General features: G+C 44.3%; 1 protein-coding gene across 1 annotated transcript; it reads right to left on the bottom strand.

Moving 5' to 3' along the window:
• Positions 1 to 2,486: 2,486 nt before the first annotated feature.
• Positions 2,487 to 8,285, bottom strand: LOC146672896 (uncharacterized). Its single transcript, XM_085401591.1, has 6 exons — positions 8,252 to 8,285; positions 4,142 to 4,183; positions 3,425 to 3,697; positions 3,106 to 3,348; positions 2,787 to 2,942; positions 2,487 to 2,715 (listed from the first exon to the last, which is right to left on the bottom strand). The coding sequence occupies exons 1-6, from the start codon at positions 8,283 to 8,285 to the stop codon at positions 2,639 to 2,641; spliced, it is 825 nt and encodes a 274-aa protein (XP_085257717.1). The 3' UTR covers positions 2,487 to 2,638.
• Positions 8,286 to 14,932: the final 6,647 nt, after the last annotated feature.

Raw genomic sequence — 14,932 nt, 5'->3', positions numbered from 1 at the left:
CCTGAAGAAATAATTTGCTACTTTATAAGGAAGCCCTCCATAATGCTTCATATTATTATTAGGCTGTATTACTGTAGTTGTATCTGTGATAATTTAGATATGATTTACTCTGCAGAGTCGGGGGATTCTGCAATGAGACTGGAGGTTTCCGCCTGGTTTGTGAGTTTCACTGGTCTCTACCCCTGGGCAGGGCTGCACATCTCCAGCAGCTTCACATACCTGGAGCTCATTCAGAGATTTAAGCTCCACGTTGACGCTCCTTCAATGACAGTTTGTCAATTACACCAAGTTGGTAATCGGCTCACGTGCTCCGTGTTTTTGTTGCTAAGTGTTTTACTTGTTTTCCTACCAGCTTTTGGCTGTTGTGACAGATTCAGGGCAGAGAGGAAACACCTGGGGAAAACACTTGGTTTTTGTTTTTTGCCCTCTATGACCGTTCCTCTTTCCCGCTGTTTTTCTTTTCCCCAGTCAAGTCTGTCCTGAATTTAGCAAGTTAAAATAAAATAAACAATAAAAGATGTATCACATGGACCAATACGGCAAGGCTGGGAGGGTCCATTTGGTAAAGTAAATCCGTTGGGCATCTTCGCCTTTAGACAATAATTCTGATGCAAAAGAGCCAAACGGAAAAAAAGAAAAAGAAGAAGAACATCTGTCAGCCTCATCAGCTTCCTCTCTCAGCCCTGCAGTATTTTTAGCCTCCCGTCTCCTTATCTGTGGTTTCCTGCTGCTCTGAGGACAGCTGCTCTTATTTTAACTGTGAGTTTCAGGTCTGTGGGCTCTGCTGTTTCATCTTCATCACAGCGCAGGCAGTGACCGATGTCAGGGATTAAGCATCTCATACAGATTATATTTACATCAGTGTGAATTTTAACAAGGTTCAAAGCTTAGTCAGTCACGTTTACACACATCTTTAAAACCCTTCTGTTGGATTCATGAAGGGTTGTCACTAAAATATATCTGTGGCTTCTCCAGACTGACCTCATACCTCCGACCTCCCGATTGGTCGGTTCAGTCAGAATAAGGAAGTTGTGTGGTTGAAGAGTAAACCACCATCACTGAGCAGCCACGTGTCTCCTTCTGGCTTCTCATTATATGAAAGTGTCCGTGTCACCTGCTCTGCTGTCTTCAGATCAGATCTGTACGTGGAATAAGTTTTTATAGGCTTCTATGTTTCTTCTGGTTCCCTTACAACACGTCCTCACACCCAAAGCGTAACATTGTACACTAGGTGACACAGCATCAGGATGTTACGCCCCGCGAGTGACAACAGGCCTCCTGTTACGTCAGCATGTTTTCACAGTAACACGTTTTCCATGACAGCGGTGAACCAAGCCCAGCTATACAACTGACCGTGCAGCCATCAGAGAGGCTGTCAACAGTATGGGCCCACCATCAGGGCCTGGGTGGTGTAAAAGCACAGGTCCAGTTCTCAGTGTGAATGGTTTTGATTCTTGTTTTCAGATTTCAACAGTTCAAATGAGGTGACGGCTTGTTATTCGCTTTTCCTTCTTTCAGTTTTAGACACAGTAAGAAGTTCCTGTTCTTCTCTTTGGTCACTTCTCATAGTTGGCAGGACAAACATGAGGAAACAGTGAAATTATTCACACTAAGGATATGAATATCAGACGTTGTCAGGGGCTGTCTTTCATGTAATGCTTTGTGTTATTTTGTATTGTTTTCTTATGTTTTTATTGTTTTTAAGTTAAAGGTTTTAGTTGAGTAATTCTGTATTTTTGGAGTATTTATGAAATAATGTCTTAGTATTAATATTTATTCTCTTCATGTCACCTGGTGTATGTGTGTCCTGGTCTTTTGTGTCATGTATTCTCCGTCCGTTCTCATATTGTCTAGTCTGGGTCATGTCCCGTTCTCTGCAGGTTTATTTTGAAAGGTCTTGTTTACCTTGTTCAGTGTGCTTAGTTCTACTCTTGCCCCGTGGTGTCATTATGCATTCGTGTCAGCTGTTTCCTCGTGTGGTTCCACTTCCCGATCCTACACGATAGGATCAGCTCTGTGTCTGTGATGTTTGTCTTTGTTCAGTTTGCTCCTGTTTCCATCACAGCTTATTGGTGCTCACACTCTAAGGCTGTGGCTCAGACTGCTGTTAGCGCTCTCAGGCTAACCTCATCAGCACACAATAAACCATAATAAATGCCATAGTTCATCATCAGCCATAGCTCACACTCCTGAATCACTTCAATCCTGTTTCTGTGACTCTGATTCTCCGTGTCACTGAAGTATCTGCTCTGTAATGTTCGAATGTTTTATTAAAGCATAAATCAACACAGAAACAGAGGAGTCAGGTCTTACTCAGAGACTGTTTGATCCAATCACTGATCAGTTCAGCTTTTCATTCCCGCTCTCACAAAGTGCCTGATCATACCAGTTGTCTGATCTGACCTTACAGTATAACACATACTAAAAAATGCATTTTCTGATCACTTGAAGCATTAAACACATAAAAGCACAAGGTTAATGTTTGTATCCATCCAGTCACCAGCTGAACAGTTCACTGAGAAGCCGACTGACTCAAAGATCCGACTGAGGAGTCTTTACAGACCACAGGTTTGACTCTGGGTCAGAAACAGGAACGTCCCAGCTGCTCCAGCTCCTTCACTTCCTGTCAGCTCAGAGGTCAGAAGTGATGCTCAGTGGTGACATCATCCTGTACAGCAGGATGGCTCGTTTCCATGGAAATGACAGGTGTGTTACCTGTGAGCAGGGTTAAGACTTAAGGATGGAGCACTGAAGTGAGTGATTAGAGAGACTTTGTTCATATCTACCTGAGCTGGTGGCGAAGATGGACAGCAGCAGAGCAGTGCAGGCCACGTATGGACAGAAGACCACCAGGTGCAAGACGAGTCTGAGCACTGACATAGAGGGAGGGGGAGGAAGAGGGGTGATGGTGGGAGCAGAAGAACGAGGGGAGGAGGAGTCTACTATAGATGTAATACCAAAGAATAAGAAAGCAGGAGATGAGGTTGTAGTGGGTGGAGGAGGAGGAGGATTTGCAGGAGAGATGATGAAGATGGTTCAGTCAGTTCATTATCAGGTCAGCAGGTTAGTTTGTCTTTAAACAGGAAATGATGTCAGTGCCCTGACCTCTGACCCTCAGTCTGCTCTGAAGAGAAGGTGGATGAATATCAGTATAACACGAGTAGAGACCTTCATCAGACCGCTGGACGTTAGAGAGAATCCACTTTCCTTCAGGTCCAGATCCAAGTGTAACATTATCTCTGACGAAGTGAGACTTTCGTCTTTCTCCCTCTTTGGGTCTACAGCACAAAGTGACATCACTTCCTGTCATGACAGGAAGTGCAGGAATCTCCAGGATCACACCTTTGTCTGTCCAGCAGAGACACAAACAGAGTGACACAGAGACAGACAGAAACAGAGACACAGCTGGAACATCTGTCTGTACCTGAGACACTGATGGAGACTTCATCACTCTGATGTCCAGATGAGCTTACACACAGGAAATTTCCACCAGTGGAGAGACTGAGATCGAGAACACAGAAGGAACTGTTAATCCTACTAAACTCTGACCCAGCTGCTCCACAGTCCTCAGTGAAGTTTCCTCTGGTCCTCTTCACTGTCCATCCTTCAGCTGTCTGTCCATCATCAACACAACTCAGAGACACTGAAGAAGATCCTCTGAAGACCTGCTGAAGGTTTGGACTGACAGACAGAGACACTGGAGGACACACACACACAGACACACACAGACACACACACAGACACACACAGACACACACAGACACACACACACAGACACACACACACACACACACACAGACACACACAGACACACACAGACACAGACACACACACACACACACACATACACACACACACACACACACACACACAGACACACACATACACACACACACAGACACACACACACAGACACACACATACACACACACACAGACACACACACACAGACACACACACACACACACACAGACACACACACACACACACACACATACACACACACACACACACACAGACACACACAGACACACACACACACACACATACACACACACACACACACACACACACACACACAGTAAGTGTATTTGTGTTCTTGTTGGAGTCTCACTGATTGTTTTCACTTCCATCTCCTCACCTGCAGAAACAGTCGGTGCAGACAGCAGCAGCACACACACACCTGCAACAGGAGGTCAGAGGTCACTAAAGGTCAGAGGTCACTAAAGGTCAGAAACAGTTCAAAATGGAGGTTTGTTCATCTTGAGCCAAACACTCCATGTTGGGAAACGTCCCAGAACAGGTTGTGGACGACAGGAAGTCATCAAGAAAACTAACTTGCAAGTGTCTGTTGAAAAGGTCTTTAAATAAACCACGCTCTGACAGCAACCCTGAAGCTGGGCACACATTTCCTCAGGAGACAATGTGAGTCTGCTGGGTCCATAATGAGGTAAAGTTCTGCCATGGTGGCTGCGTGGCTGGCAGAGGAAAGACCCAAATGAGCGACCGTGGCTCAGGGGGTTGGGAATCGCATCTGTAACCAGAAGGTCGCCGGTTCGATCCCTGGGCTCTCTGTCCTGGTCGTTGTGTCCCTGGGCAAGACACTTTACCCTACTTGCCTACTGGTGTTGGCCAGAGGGGCCGATGGCGCGATATGGCAGCCTGGCTTCTGTCAGTCTGCCCCAGGGCAGCTGTGGCTACACCTGTAGCTGCCTCCACCAGTGTGTGAATGTGAGAGTGACTGAATAGTGGTATTGTAAAGTGCTTTGGGTGCCTTGAAAAGCGCTATATAAATGCAATCCATTATTATTATTAAATGTGAACTCAGAAACGGGAATGCTGAACTAATTACTGGTTTTAACAAACTAAAATAAGTGCAAAATAACAAAACTAGGAAGTCTGACCTTTGCATCAATGTCCCTGAGTCTCTCCGGCTGACTCACATTGGGCTGCATAATTGTTTTTGTTTTCTCTCTCCCTCTCTCTTCTCCTCGCTGTCTCCTCCCTGCCTGGGCGGATGTCAGTATTGGGCTCCCGCCTTTGATGCACCTGCTCTGACTAGTCCTGTCTCCTCGGCCAGTATTCAGGGTTTGTGGCTCAGAGTGTCTCATCGCTGGATCGTTGAACACCCTGAGTTCATGCAGCCTCGGCTAAACTTTGCTCGTTGTATATTTCTGGCTCATATTAACACTTGTCTTTGTATAAAGATTCCCGGACTTGTCTGAGAACCTCTCCCTGGACCCCTGAGTGTGGCAGTGTGAAGTGCAGTGAAAGCACGAGTGGCAGAAGAGGAGCATGTGTGAGCGGAGGAAGTGTGGATGTGCGATTTCAGGTGAGTTAAATAAATGTGTGGTTTTTTTTAACTCGGTGCTCGCTGGTGTTTCAGCAGCAGAGACGTGTTTGAGGAAGATGGGCCAAAAATAGTTTTTTGTGCAGTTGTTGTCTGACCACACGTCTAAGTGAGTAGTATGACTGACTACTCCATAAATTTCTGGATCCTGGCAGGAGAAACGGGCTGGGGGAGTGGATGGAGAGGTACCCTGCTAAATAATATTAATGATGAACTGAGGGATGAATTAATTATGCAGTTACAAACTACTGTTACTGACTTTGTGACCCGGCAGGACCCGGCCTACATAGACTTAGTTCTTCAAAGGTCCTGTAGACCAGAAGGGCAAGGCTGTGAAATTGGATGGTCTAGCCTACACCCGTGGTTTCTGTTACCTAGTAACCATGACATAAGCAGCTACAGCTGTTGTGTACCGCATGCTCTGTACTACCTGACTCAGTGGACCATCTACAATTTGCATACAGTGACAACTGATGATGCCATAGCCCTGACACTACATACTGCCCATTCGTACCTGCAGAAGAGAGACACGTATGAGAATGCTGTTTGTAGATTACAGGTCTGCATTCAATACCATCGTTCCCTCGAAGCTGAAAAGGAAACTGCAGGATCTAGGATCTCTCTGCAGCTGGATCTTTAACTTTCTATCTGACAGACACCAAGTGGTCAGTGCCAAGTGGGAACCTCTGGCAATTGAACTCACTTTGGAAGTATGGAGGCACTGGCTGGTGGGCACAGTTCAACCTTTCATCGTCTGGACCGTTAAACCATAAAAATGAAAAAAACAAAACAAAACATAGAAATCTAGGATACCTACAAGCCCGACATGTGTCTGTCCTCGGGCACTACACTGCCCATTTCATCATGGTATCCACAACACTATTATCTTTCTCCGATGTTATTTCTGTTGGCCATCTGTGCCTCGAAGCAACCATTAATACGTTTGAGTCTGTGCAACCTCTGCCTAGAATAAACACGGAAACCAACCCTATGGCGGCCTATTACAACCTCTGCCATCCCTGACATGGCCTTGCTCTTACATAGCATTGGATTTCGTAAGCGGCCTTCCTCCGTCTGCAGGTAACAACACTATTTTGACTACTGTCGATTGTTTTTGTGGCGTTCACTAAGCTCCCGTCTACCCTGGAGACCATCTAGCTGCCCAGTGCCCACGACCTACTTCTTCCATCTATGGCATCCTGTAGGACATTGTTTCTGATGGTGGGCACAGTTTCAAAGCTGTGTCTGTGTCTGTTCAATCCATTGTGACAATTGACAAGGAACAGGTAGGAGCGACAGAGAACAGAGAGAAAAGCCGACAATATATAGACAAAAAGTACGGCAAGGGAATAGAACACAGGTGGGAACGCAACTGATACTAATCTGACTGAAAGACAGGGGAAGCAAAACTGAACATAATATCACTGCTCCCTTTGGATGGTTGGGAGCTCAGCCACCATATGGGCCAGCGCCTTCCCTGGCTGGCCCGGTGATAGCTCTGCTGTGACTACTCCGATTGGGCATAGACTACTCCGCAGTAGTCTAGGCCCAGAGTCGCCATTACACGAGGTGACCCAGATTGACCCAGACTCTCCATCAGAACTTGGGTTGAAAGTGTGCACTTCAAACTATATACCAGCAGTTTTCTGTCTCCAACATAAATGAGACAGAAAACTAAACAGCAGTGACTTTTGTAGGGTTATTAAAGTTGGACAAGTTGGTATTTAATGATGTGCTACGTGATTGCTAACAACACAGCTATGTTAGCATAAACATGGTGAATCTTGAGGATGAACGCTAACTTTTTTCCACTTCATAAAAGTTAACATGAGGGTTCTCGATGATCAGGGACAATGCAAGGATGTTATAAACGGACCAAACTTCATTCAGAAGAACAACTGAGATAATCCATCCACAATACGAGGTTAGTCATTAATATACTGCAACAACATGGGAATAGAGCAGCTGCCAGAGAATTCAACATTAATGAATCAATGTTACAGAAGTGGAGGAAGCAAGAAGAATGAGTTCAGTAAAGTTAGAGTTATCTGACTGTTTTGTTTCGGTTAATGCGCCTTATAATGCGGTGTACCTTATGGTCCGAAAAATACGTACTTTTGTACATGTTATATTTTTATTTTAAATACATTTGGAAATATATCAACCCAACTTTTTTTACTTGGTCATTCTGGTGTACTGTGCGCAGAATTTAGAGATGAAAAATGTATTTAATATCTTTTTCTAAAAGGCTATAACATGAAAGAAATGTGGAACAAGTGAAGTACTGAGAATACTTTTAGGATGCGCTGTACCTGACATGCACATGATGTCGACTCACGCATCACACCACTGTTATGTGCTGGGCTTGACACTTCTTGTGACTCAATCTCACCTTTTCCAATACTAATAACATAAAACCCACAATACACAAAAAGACAGCTATGGCTATTGCTATCCCAAATTCCTGGTAGTTATAATGTCATGATGACATTCATGTTTGTCATGTAATGGCAAACAACAACCTATGAATGCGGGTCTCGATAGCGCTCTCCATTGGATGATCCTTCATGAGTCTCGACAAAATGCCTCTAGAAGCTCCCAGATAGTGAGATTAGAACTGTGTGAATGAATCTGACTGAATGTTCGAGACAACTGTCCTGCAGCAGAATGTATCTGACATGATGTGAATAATGTGTTGGATAAAAAATCTAAACGTGAAATGAATGCATCTATGCCAGTGTGCATATTTACTAACTGTAAACCTGCTAAAGTTTAAAGTCTAAAGTTTAGCTTCACTCTCACTAAAGTCTTTGCACTTGTGAATACTTGTCTGCTCTAGATCTGTTTCCTTCGTTGACTGTGTGTCAGACCTGTAATGAAAGCGTTCTGTGTTTGACTCACCGAAGAGGAGAAAAGAGAACCATGCAGTCTTCATCTTGTCTGGATGAATAAATGACCAGTCTGAATATCAGAGAGATGCTTTTAATGCGATCACTTCCTTTTTAGCACCCACTGTGTGACTCTAAGTTCTTACTGGATGTACTTTATTTTAGGGGTGGAGAAAGCTGCTTTAATGCGTTGCATGTATCACGTGCAATGCTGAATCTTTTTCAGGGCTCTAGAGTGCAAACAATTTGATGGCAAATGCGACCAAATTTTTCAGTGGTGCGACTAAAAAAAACAAAAAAAAAACTGTTCGGGTAACAAAAAAAAAAAAAAATCTGCAGCCTTCCCTGTGGTCAACAACAGACACATTTTGCCCCTATCGTGGACTAAACCAATCAGAGATAGTCAGGGGCGGGACCTCTCTGATTGGCCGTGGTCCAGTTGAAAGTGCAGGTGGAAGTGGGAGGTGAGTAGCTTGAATAAAGCGATATCGATTCATTAAATCCTGAATCGACTTTTAAATATAACTGTGTTTTGCCAGAAACGCCAGATTCTCAGATTAAAGCTCACAAAACCATTTCAACAACAACCAAACAGCAGATGAGAGCAGGTACACGGACTCCACACAAAGACATAAACACGAACCGACGCATCAGAATCAGCTTTGTCTTTCTCGGCTTTCTCACCCGACGGCCCGCAGACGGACACGCTGTCGGAGCTCAGCGATCCTGATGCGTCCGGTCCGCGCTGTGTTTACGTCTTTTTGTGCTGATTCTGAGCTGCAGAGGTTTTGTCTCTCCAACCAAAATCCACCGAGCCAGCAGCAAAAGAAGCAGCAAACTGCGCTTCACATTTGATCGATGTCGTCATGAATTCCCTCTGACTTTTGCTGTTTTGCTTCCACCATGATAAAAATCACACTTCATGCACAGCTCTCTGTGTGTACTTCAGGAACAGTTTCCTGTCTCAAATCTCTGTTTTCTGCATCATTCATTGGCTTATTACCCACCAGTGTACCGTTGTTTACAGCGCTGTCTTTTTCTTTTTTCACTTAAATGACCTCGGACAAGAAAGCCTAATTTCTGCTGTTCAATACTGAAGAAATTTAAACTTCTTAAAATTATGCAAAATTGCAGATTATTGCAGAATATTTTTAAGGTTATCTGCTATAAAAAGCCAGACCAGGAAAATCTCCTTCATGTTTTTCTGTTTTATTCTCAGTTACTTCCACACAAAGGCATCTGCTGTGATGTTCACAATGCTGATGAAGTCTCACATGTATCAGTACTGATAAATGATCAGAATTATAATATTTCTGACTGTCTGAGGCTAAATTGAATCAAATCAGGACTTTGAAAACCGGAATCGAATGGATTATAGAAATCAGTGATGATACCCAGCCCTAGTGAACAGCCTAGGCCTGAGAGAGTGGATGTAGCTGTGGGTAATAAGAAAAGATGAAAAGAACGATTGATAACTTTTTCGTTAAGGCCTGATCTGTCTGAAATTCATAGCCAGCTCTGACACGGTGCCATCAATCTTTGAATGCTGAAAAAGCAGCAGTGTATCCAGGAAACACATTATATGCTGCAATAAATGCACTGCCCAAGTGTCCCCTCTCCCCACGGTCTTTCAGCAGCAGACAGCAGCAAACAGGTCGTCAGAGAAGGCGATGTGATGATTAAGTTAAACATTGTCTACAATATTGACAAAGCACTTTAAGCACAAATTCAAATTCAAATTTTATTTGTCACACACACACACAACCATACACAGTATGACATGGGGGTGAAATGCTTGTAGCTGTACAATGCCCGACCATTAAATGACAGAAAAAAAGTTTTACAATATTTACAATTTACAGTTTACTACAGAATTTACAAATTAACTTAGGAATTTACAGTAAAGAATGTGCAAATAGCAGAAGAGATTATAAAGGTTATAAAGATTATAAATTATAGGAATTATAGGATTATAGGAAATGTGTGGTGGTGCGTGTGGTGACGTGTGTGAGAGTCCAGTCTTATAGTGACGTGTGTGTGAGTCCAGTCTTATAGTGATGTGATGTGTGTGGGAGAGTCCAGTCCTACACCTGGTTCAGGGCCCGAATAGCCTGTGGGAAGAAGCTCCTCCTCATTCTCTCTGTTTTGGCCTTAAGGGAGCCGAAGCGCTTCCCAGACCTCAACAGTGGGAAGAGTCCATTGTTGGGATGGGAGAGGTCCATCATAATCTTCCTAGCTTTGGACTTGCACCGCTTGGTGTAGATGGACAGCAGGTCAGGGAGCTCTGATTGAATGATGCGTTCGGCCGAGCGCACCACTCTTTGCAGATCTCGTCTGTCCTGCTTGGTGCTGTTCCCAAACCAGGTGCAGATGTTTGCCGTCAGGACGCTCTCGATGGTGCAGGAGTAGAAGTTCTTGAGCACCTTCAGTGGCAGATGGAAGTCTCTAAGTCTTCTGAGGAAGAAGAGACGCTGACGGGCTTTCTTAACCAGGGTGTTGATGTGACAGGACCATGACAGGTCCTGAGTGATGTGGACACCCAAGTATCGGAAACTGTCCACTCTCTCCACTGGCGTGCCACTGATGATGAGGGGTTTGTAATTCCTCGCCTGCTTTGTAGTGAAGTCCACGATCAGCTCCTTAGTCTTGCTGATGTTTAGGAGGAGGTTATTCTCCTGGCACCAGGTCTCCAGGTTCCTAATCTCCTCCAGGTAGGCCGTCTCGATGTTGTCGGAGATCAGGCCCACAACAGCAGTGTCGTCAGCAAACTTGACAATGGAGGTGGTGTCTGATGTGGCTACACAGTCATAAGTGTACAGTGAGTACAGCAGGGGGCTTAAAACACAGCCCTGAGGCACTCCAGTGCTGAGTGAGATGGAGGGGGAGACTTGTTTTCCCACCCTCACTGATTGGGGTCTGTCTGTGAGGAAGTTGAGGATCCACTGACACAGTGATGAGCTGAGTCCTAGATCCGTCAACTTGGTGAAAAGCTTAGAGGGAATTATTGTGTTGAATGCTGAACTGTAGTCCACGAACAGCATCCTAACATAATTCCCTCTGCCAGTGTCCAGGTGACTCAGGGATGTGTGGAGCAGGCGAGATATGGCATGGTCTGTGGAACGATTAGTCCGGTAAGCAAACTGAAGTGAGTCGATGGTAGCAGGAAGTGAAGAAGTGATGTGATCTCTCATCAGTCTTTCAAAACACTTCATCACAATTGAAGTCAGTGCTACTGGACGGTAGTCATTGTGGCAAGCGGGCTGTTGTTTCTTTGAAACAATAATGGACTGTTTGAAGCACGTTGGAACCACAGCTTGAGCCAGGGAGAGGTTGAAGATCTCCGTGAACACCGGTGCTAGTATGGACTGCAACTTTCCCCCAAAGAAAGTGCACATGTAAAACTGCGGTGTTAAGCGATGCGGTTGAAAAATTTGAGTGCGCCTAACTTTTGTGCCAGTGTGCCTAAATTTTTAAAGTTAGGCGTACCGGTGCGCCCATGTCAAAAAGTTAGTCTAGAGCCCTGTTTGTAGATAAAACCACAAAGTAACAGTAACATACTCAGAAAAGAAACCAGGAAGAAAGGGTTAGGGTTTGTTGAGACACATTTAAACTGTCATGATTATTATTTCATGTGGTTTTGTTTTGTTTACATACACTTTTAGATGACTTATTCTAATGAATGTTATTTGTTTTTGCAGTTATGGGGTGGGGGGGTCATGTTTAGCTGCTCTACTTCTGGTTTCTGTGAAGAATCAAAGCGGAGAAGTTAAGAGTGTGCTAAAGCGTGCATGCAATAGCACATTTTTTCTTTTGAACACTTTTTATTTTGCAAATGGTCTTATTATTTTTTGGTTTTGTGAGCGAGGTATCTTTATTTATGTGTGCTTTGATGGATGGTATTTACAGTTTGATTTTGTCACGATCTGTGACAGCAACAGAGTTAATCAATAGCCACAACAGAGTGGTTGTATAGGATAAGTCTGTTCACACTCTTAGTTTGCAATTCCCACTCCTGATCAGACATTTCAGCTCTCACTTCTATGCATATTGTGATGCTCACAATGATGTGTTGGTGAGGAAGTCCACCCCCTCACAACGACCAGGTTCTGTGTCTGACTTCAGTTCAACACAATCATTCCTCAGCACCTGCTGGCCTGAACACTCCCTCTGCAACTTGATCCTGGGATTTTCTGACTTGACTTGAGTTGAAGAAGTAACTAGTAACTATAATTAAATATTAAACATAAGTCACTTGCCCAACATCGGTCATTATACACTGTATTTTGCAGACAAGTAGTTACAGGACTCTCTCCCAGGCCACAGTCAGAAAATCTCACTCAGTGCACAGCAGGAGCTTCACACAAACTCATGTTCACAACACATGTTAGAGCTTCATGTGTGTTTTCAAAATTGGAGTTATTTTTACTTCTAATAGTGTTTACATAGAGCCCAGGTCATGAACAAGATTTCTTTTTACATTTTCATTGTAAGTAGACTAAAGCAAAAACTTAATTAATCTTAATCTAATAGCCCTGGTGTTTTCTAACAATCCGGGCAGAATGGTAAAAAAAAAAAAACGTGGAAAAGGAAGACACAAAGTGGTCCTACATGCATAAGCAACTGAAGTTGGTATATACAGGTAACAATGTACAGAAACATGTATATGTATAAAACGTACAGAACTATGTATAAAATGGTGTTGTCCATGATGGATGTTAGCTTAGACAACATCCTCTCCTCCCCAACCTGCTCGATGGACTTCAGCGGACAGTCCAGGACCGAGCTGGCCCTCCTGACCAGTTTGTTGTGTTTCCCCTGGTCCCTCTCTGCCATTCCACCACTCCAGCAGACCACAGCATGGAAAATAGCAGAAGTCACTACAGTGTCGTAATATGTCCTGGAGCGTCCTGTTCACCCCGAAGGATCTCAGCCGCCGTAGCAGGTGGAGACGACTTAGACCCTTTTTGTAGAGTGCATTTGTGTTTGTGGACCAGTCCAGTTTGTTATTGAGGTGAAGACCCAGGTATTTGTACTCCTCCACCGTTTCAGTGTCCAAACCCTGGATGTTCACTGGTGTAATAGAGGGTGGCTTCTTGCTGAAGTTAATCACCAGCTCCTTCGTCTTGCTGGCATTGATGCAAGCTTCGCACCAGCTTACAAAGTCTTTGATGACCCCCATGTATCCCAGTTTGTTTCCCTCCAACACTCGACCCACAATGGCGGTGTCGTCTGAGAACTTCTGGAGCTGGCGAGTGTCCATGTTATAACTGAAGTCTGCAGTCTACAGGGTAAAGAGGAAAGGAGCGAGTACTGTTCCTTGTGGGGTCCCCGTGCTACAGAGAACGCAGTCAAGAAGCCTCACATACTGGGGTCTCCTGGTGAGGTAGTCGATAATCCATGTAGATAACCGATGGTGCACTCCTGCTCCTTCGAGCAGAGAGGTGTGAAGAGCTCTGGTGACTGGGGGAGGGAAGGGCTTCTGAGTGACACCTGTTAAAGAACTGGTTCAGTCTATCAGCCCAAACCTGTTCTCCAGACTCTGGACCCCCTCTGCTCGCTGTGCTTCATTCAGTTATGGTTTTCAGCCCTCTCCACACACCTCTGGTGTTGCTCTGCTGGAGCTGCTCCTCCAGTTTCCTCCTGTCGTTTCCCTTCCTTATCTCTCCCTAAGCTCCTTCTGGACTGTACAGTGTTATCCACACAGAAGTTGATATAGTCTTTTATGCAGGTAGTTAGTGTAGGTCCAGTGTTTTGTTTTCCACATACTGAGTGACAGTAGGGAGGGTTGAGGACAAGGAAGCATGATTAAAATCCCCAGAGATGAAAAGGAAGGCTTGGAGGTGTGATGTCTGCAGCTTGGACACTACTGTGTGAATTGTCTCGCATGCTGCTGCCGCATCTGCCCCTGGTGGATCGTAGACAGTTGTCGCGATGACTTGCGAGAACTCCCGTGGCAGGTAATACGGTCGGATGCTAACTGCTAATGCTCCACATCTCGAGTACAGCGCTGCTCCTTAACACTAATGTGCCCCACTTTAAACCATACTCACTGTCTTTTCAAAGATGGTGCAAAAGTGGGTTGCTAGTTCTGTCACCAAACATTTTAGACGACGTCCACACTAGCATGTTAATATACAGCACTTTAGACATCCGCATATCATTAACAGACACATCAGCGATTACATTTCTGCACTCTATGATACTGACTCATACTGGATACCGTATTACAAATTGGTCCTATACAAGTCTAGCTACTATTGGGCCAATCGAATTATGCTACAAATTAGCATTGAAAATATTAGACAGGAAACCGATGTCATACTATCACTGTCAAATTAGAGATAAATACAAGTTTTTAAATTTTACTAATTCAAAATTATTTAAATCTGTGTCTAATCTACAAGGTTATACATGGTCTGGCACCTCTACCAATGAGTGATCTTATTACACAAAAGTCTAGCAGACTAGCATCTCGATTGACTCGAGCCACTGAAAGAGGGGAATTGGCATTTAGGCGTACAGCATTTTCACAGAATGCTCTGTCATATCAACGAGTGACCTTGTGGAATAGATTTCCACTGTCAGTGAGGGAAAACACAAGTTTTCCTATCTTTAGAAATCACTTAAAAGGGTGACTGAGGGACACACAAACATGTGATCATGTTTAAGTAGTCATGATTATATGCTGGACGTG

This window comes from Rhamphochromis longiceps, linkage group LG3 (genome assembly GCF_057381845.1).
Source record: "Rhamphochromis longiceps isolate RC_006_pf linkage group LG3, R_longiceps_female_GT1.1, whole genome shotgun sequence".
Classification (NCBI taxonomy): domain Eukaryota; kingdom Metazoa; phylum Chordata; class Actinopteri; order Cichliformes; family Cichlidae; genus Rhamphochromis; species Rhamphochromis longiceps.
This window is presented reverse-complemented; position numbering and strand designations above follow the sequence as displayed.

What these genes read in the sequence shown, in the direction of transcription:
- LOC146672896 (XM_085401591.1), bottom strand. Translation starts at nt 8,285, where the DNA reads ATGAAGACTGCATGGTTCTCTTTTCTCCTCTTCG. An exon ending in GAGCAGACTGAGGGTCAGAG is followed by an intron (nt 2,943 to 3,105) that starts GTCAGGGCACTG and finishes TTACATCTATAG; the next exon opens with TAGACTCCTCCTCCCCTCGT. An exon ending in CATCTTCGCCACCAGCTCAG is followed by an intron (nt 2,716 to 2,786) that starts GTAGATATGAAC and finishes CCCTGCTCACAG; the next exon opens with GTAACACACCTGTCATTTCC.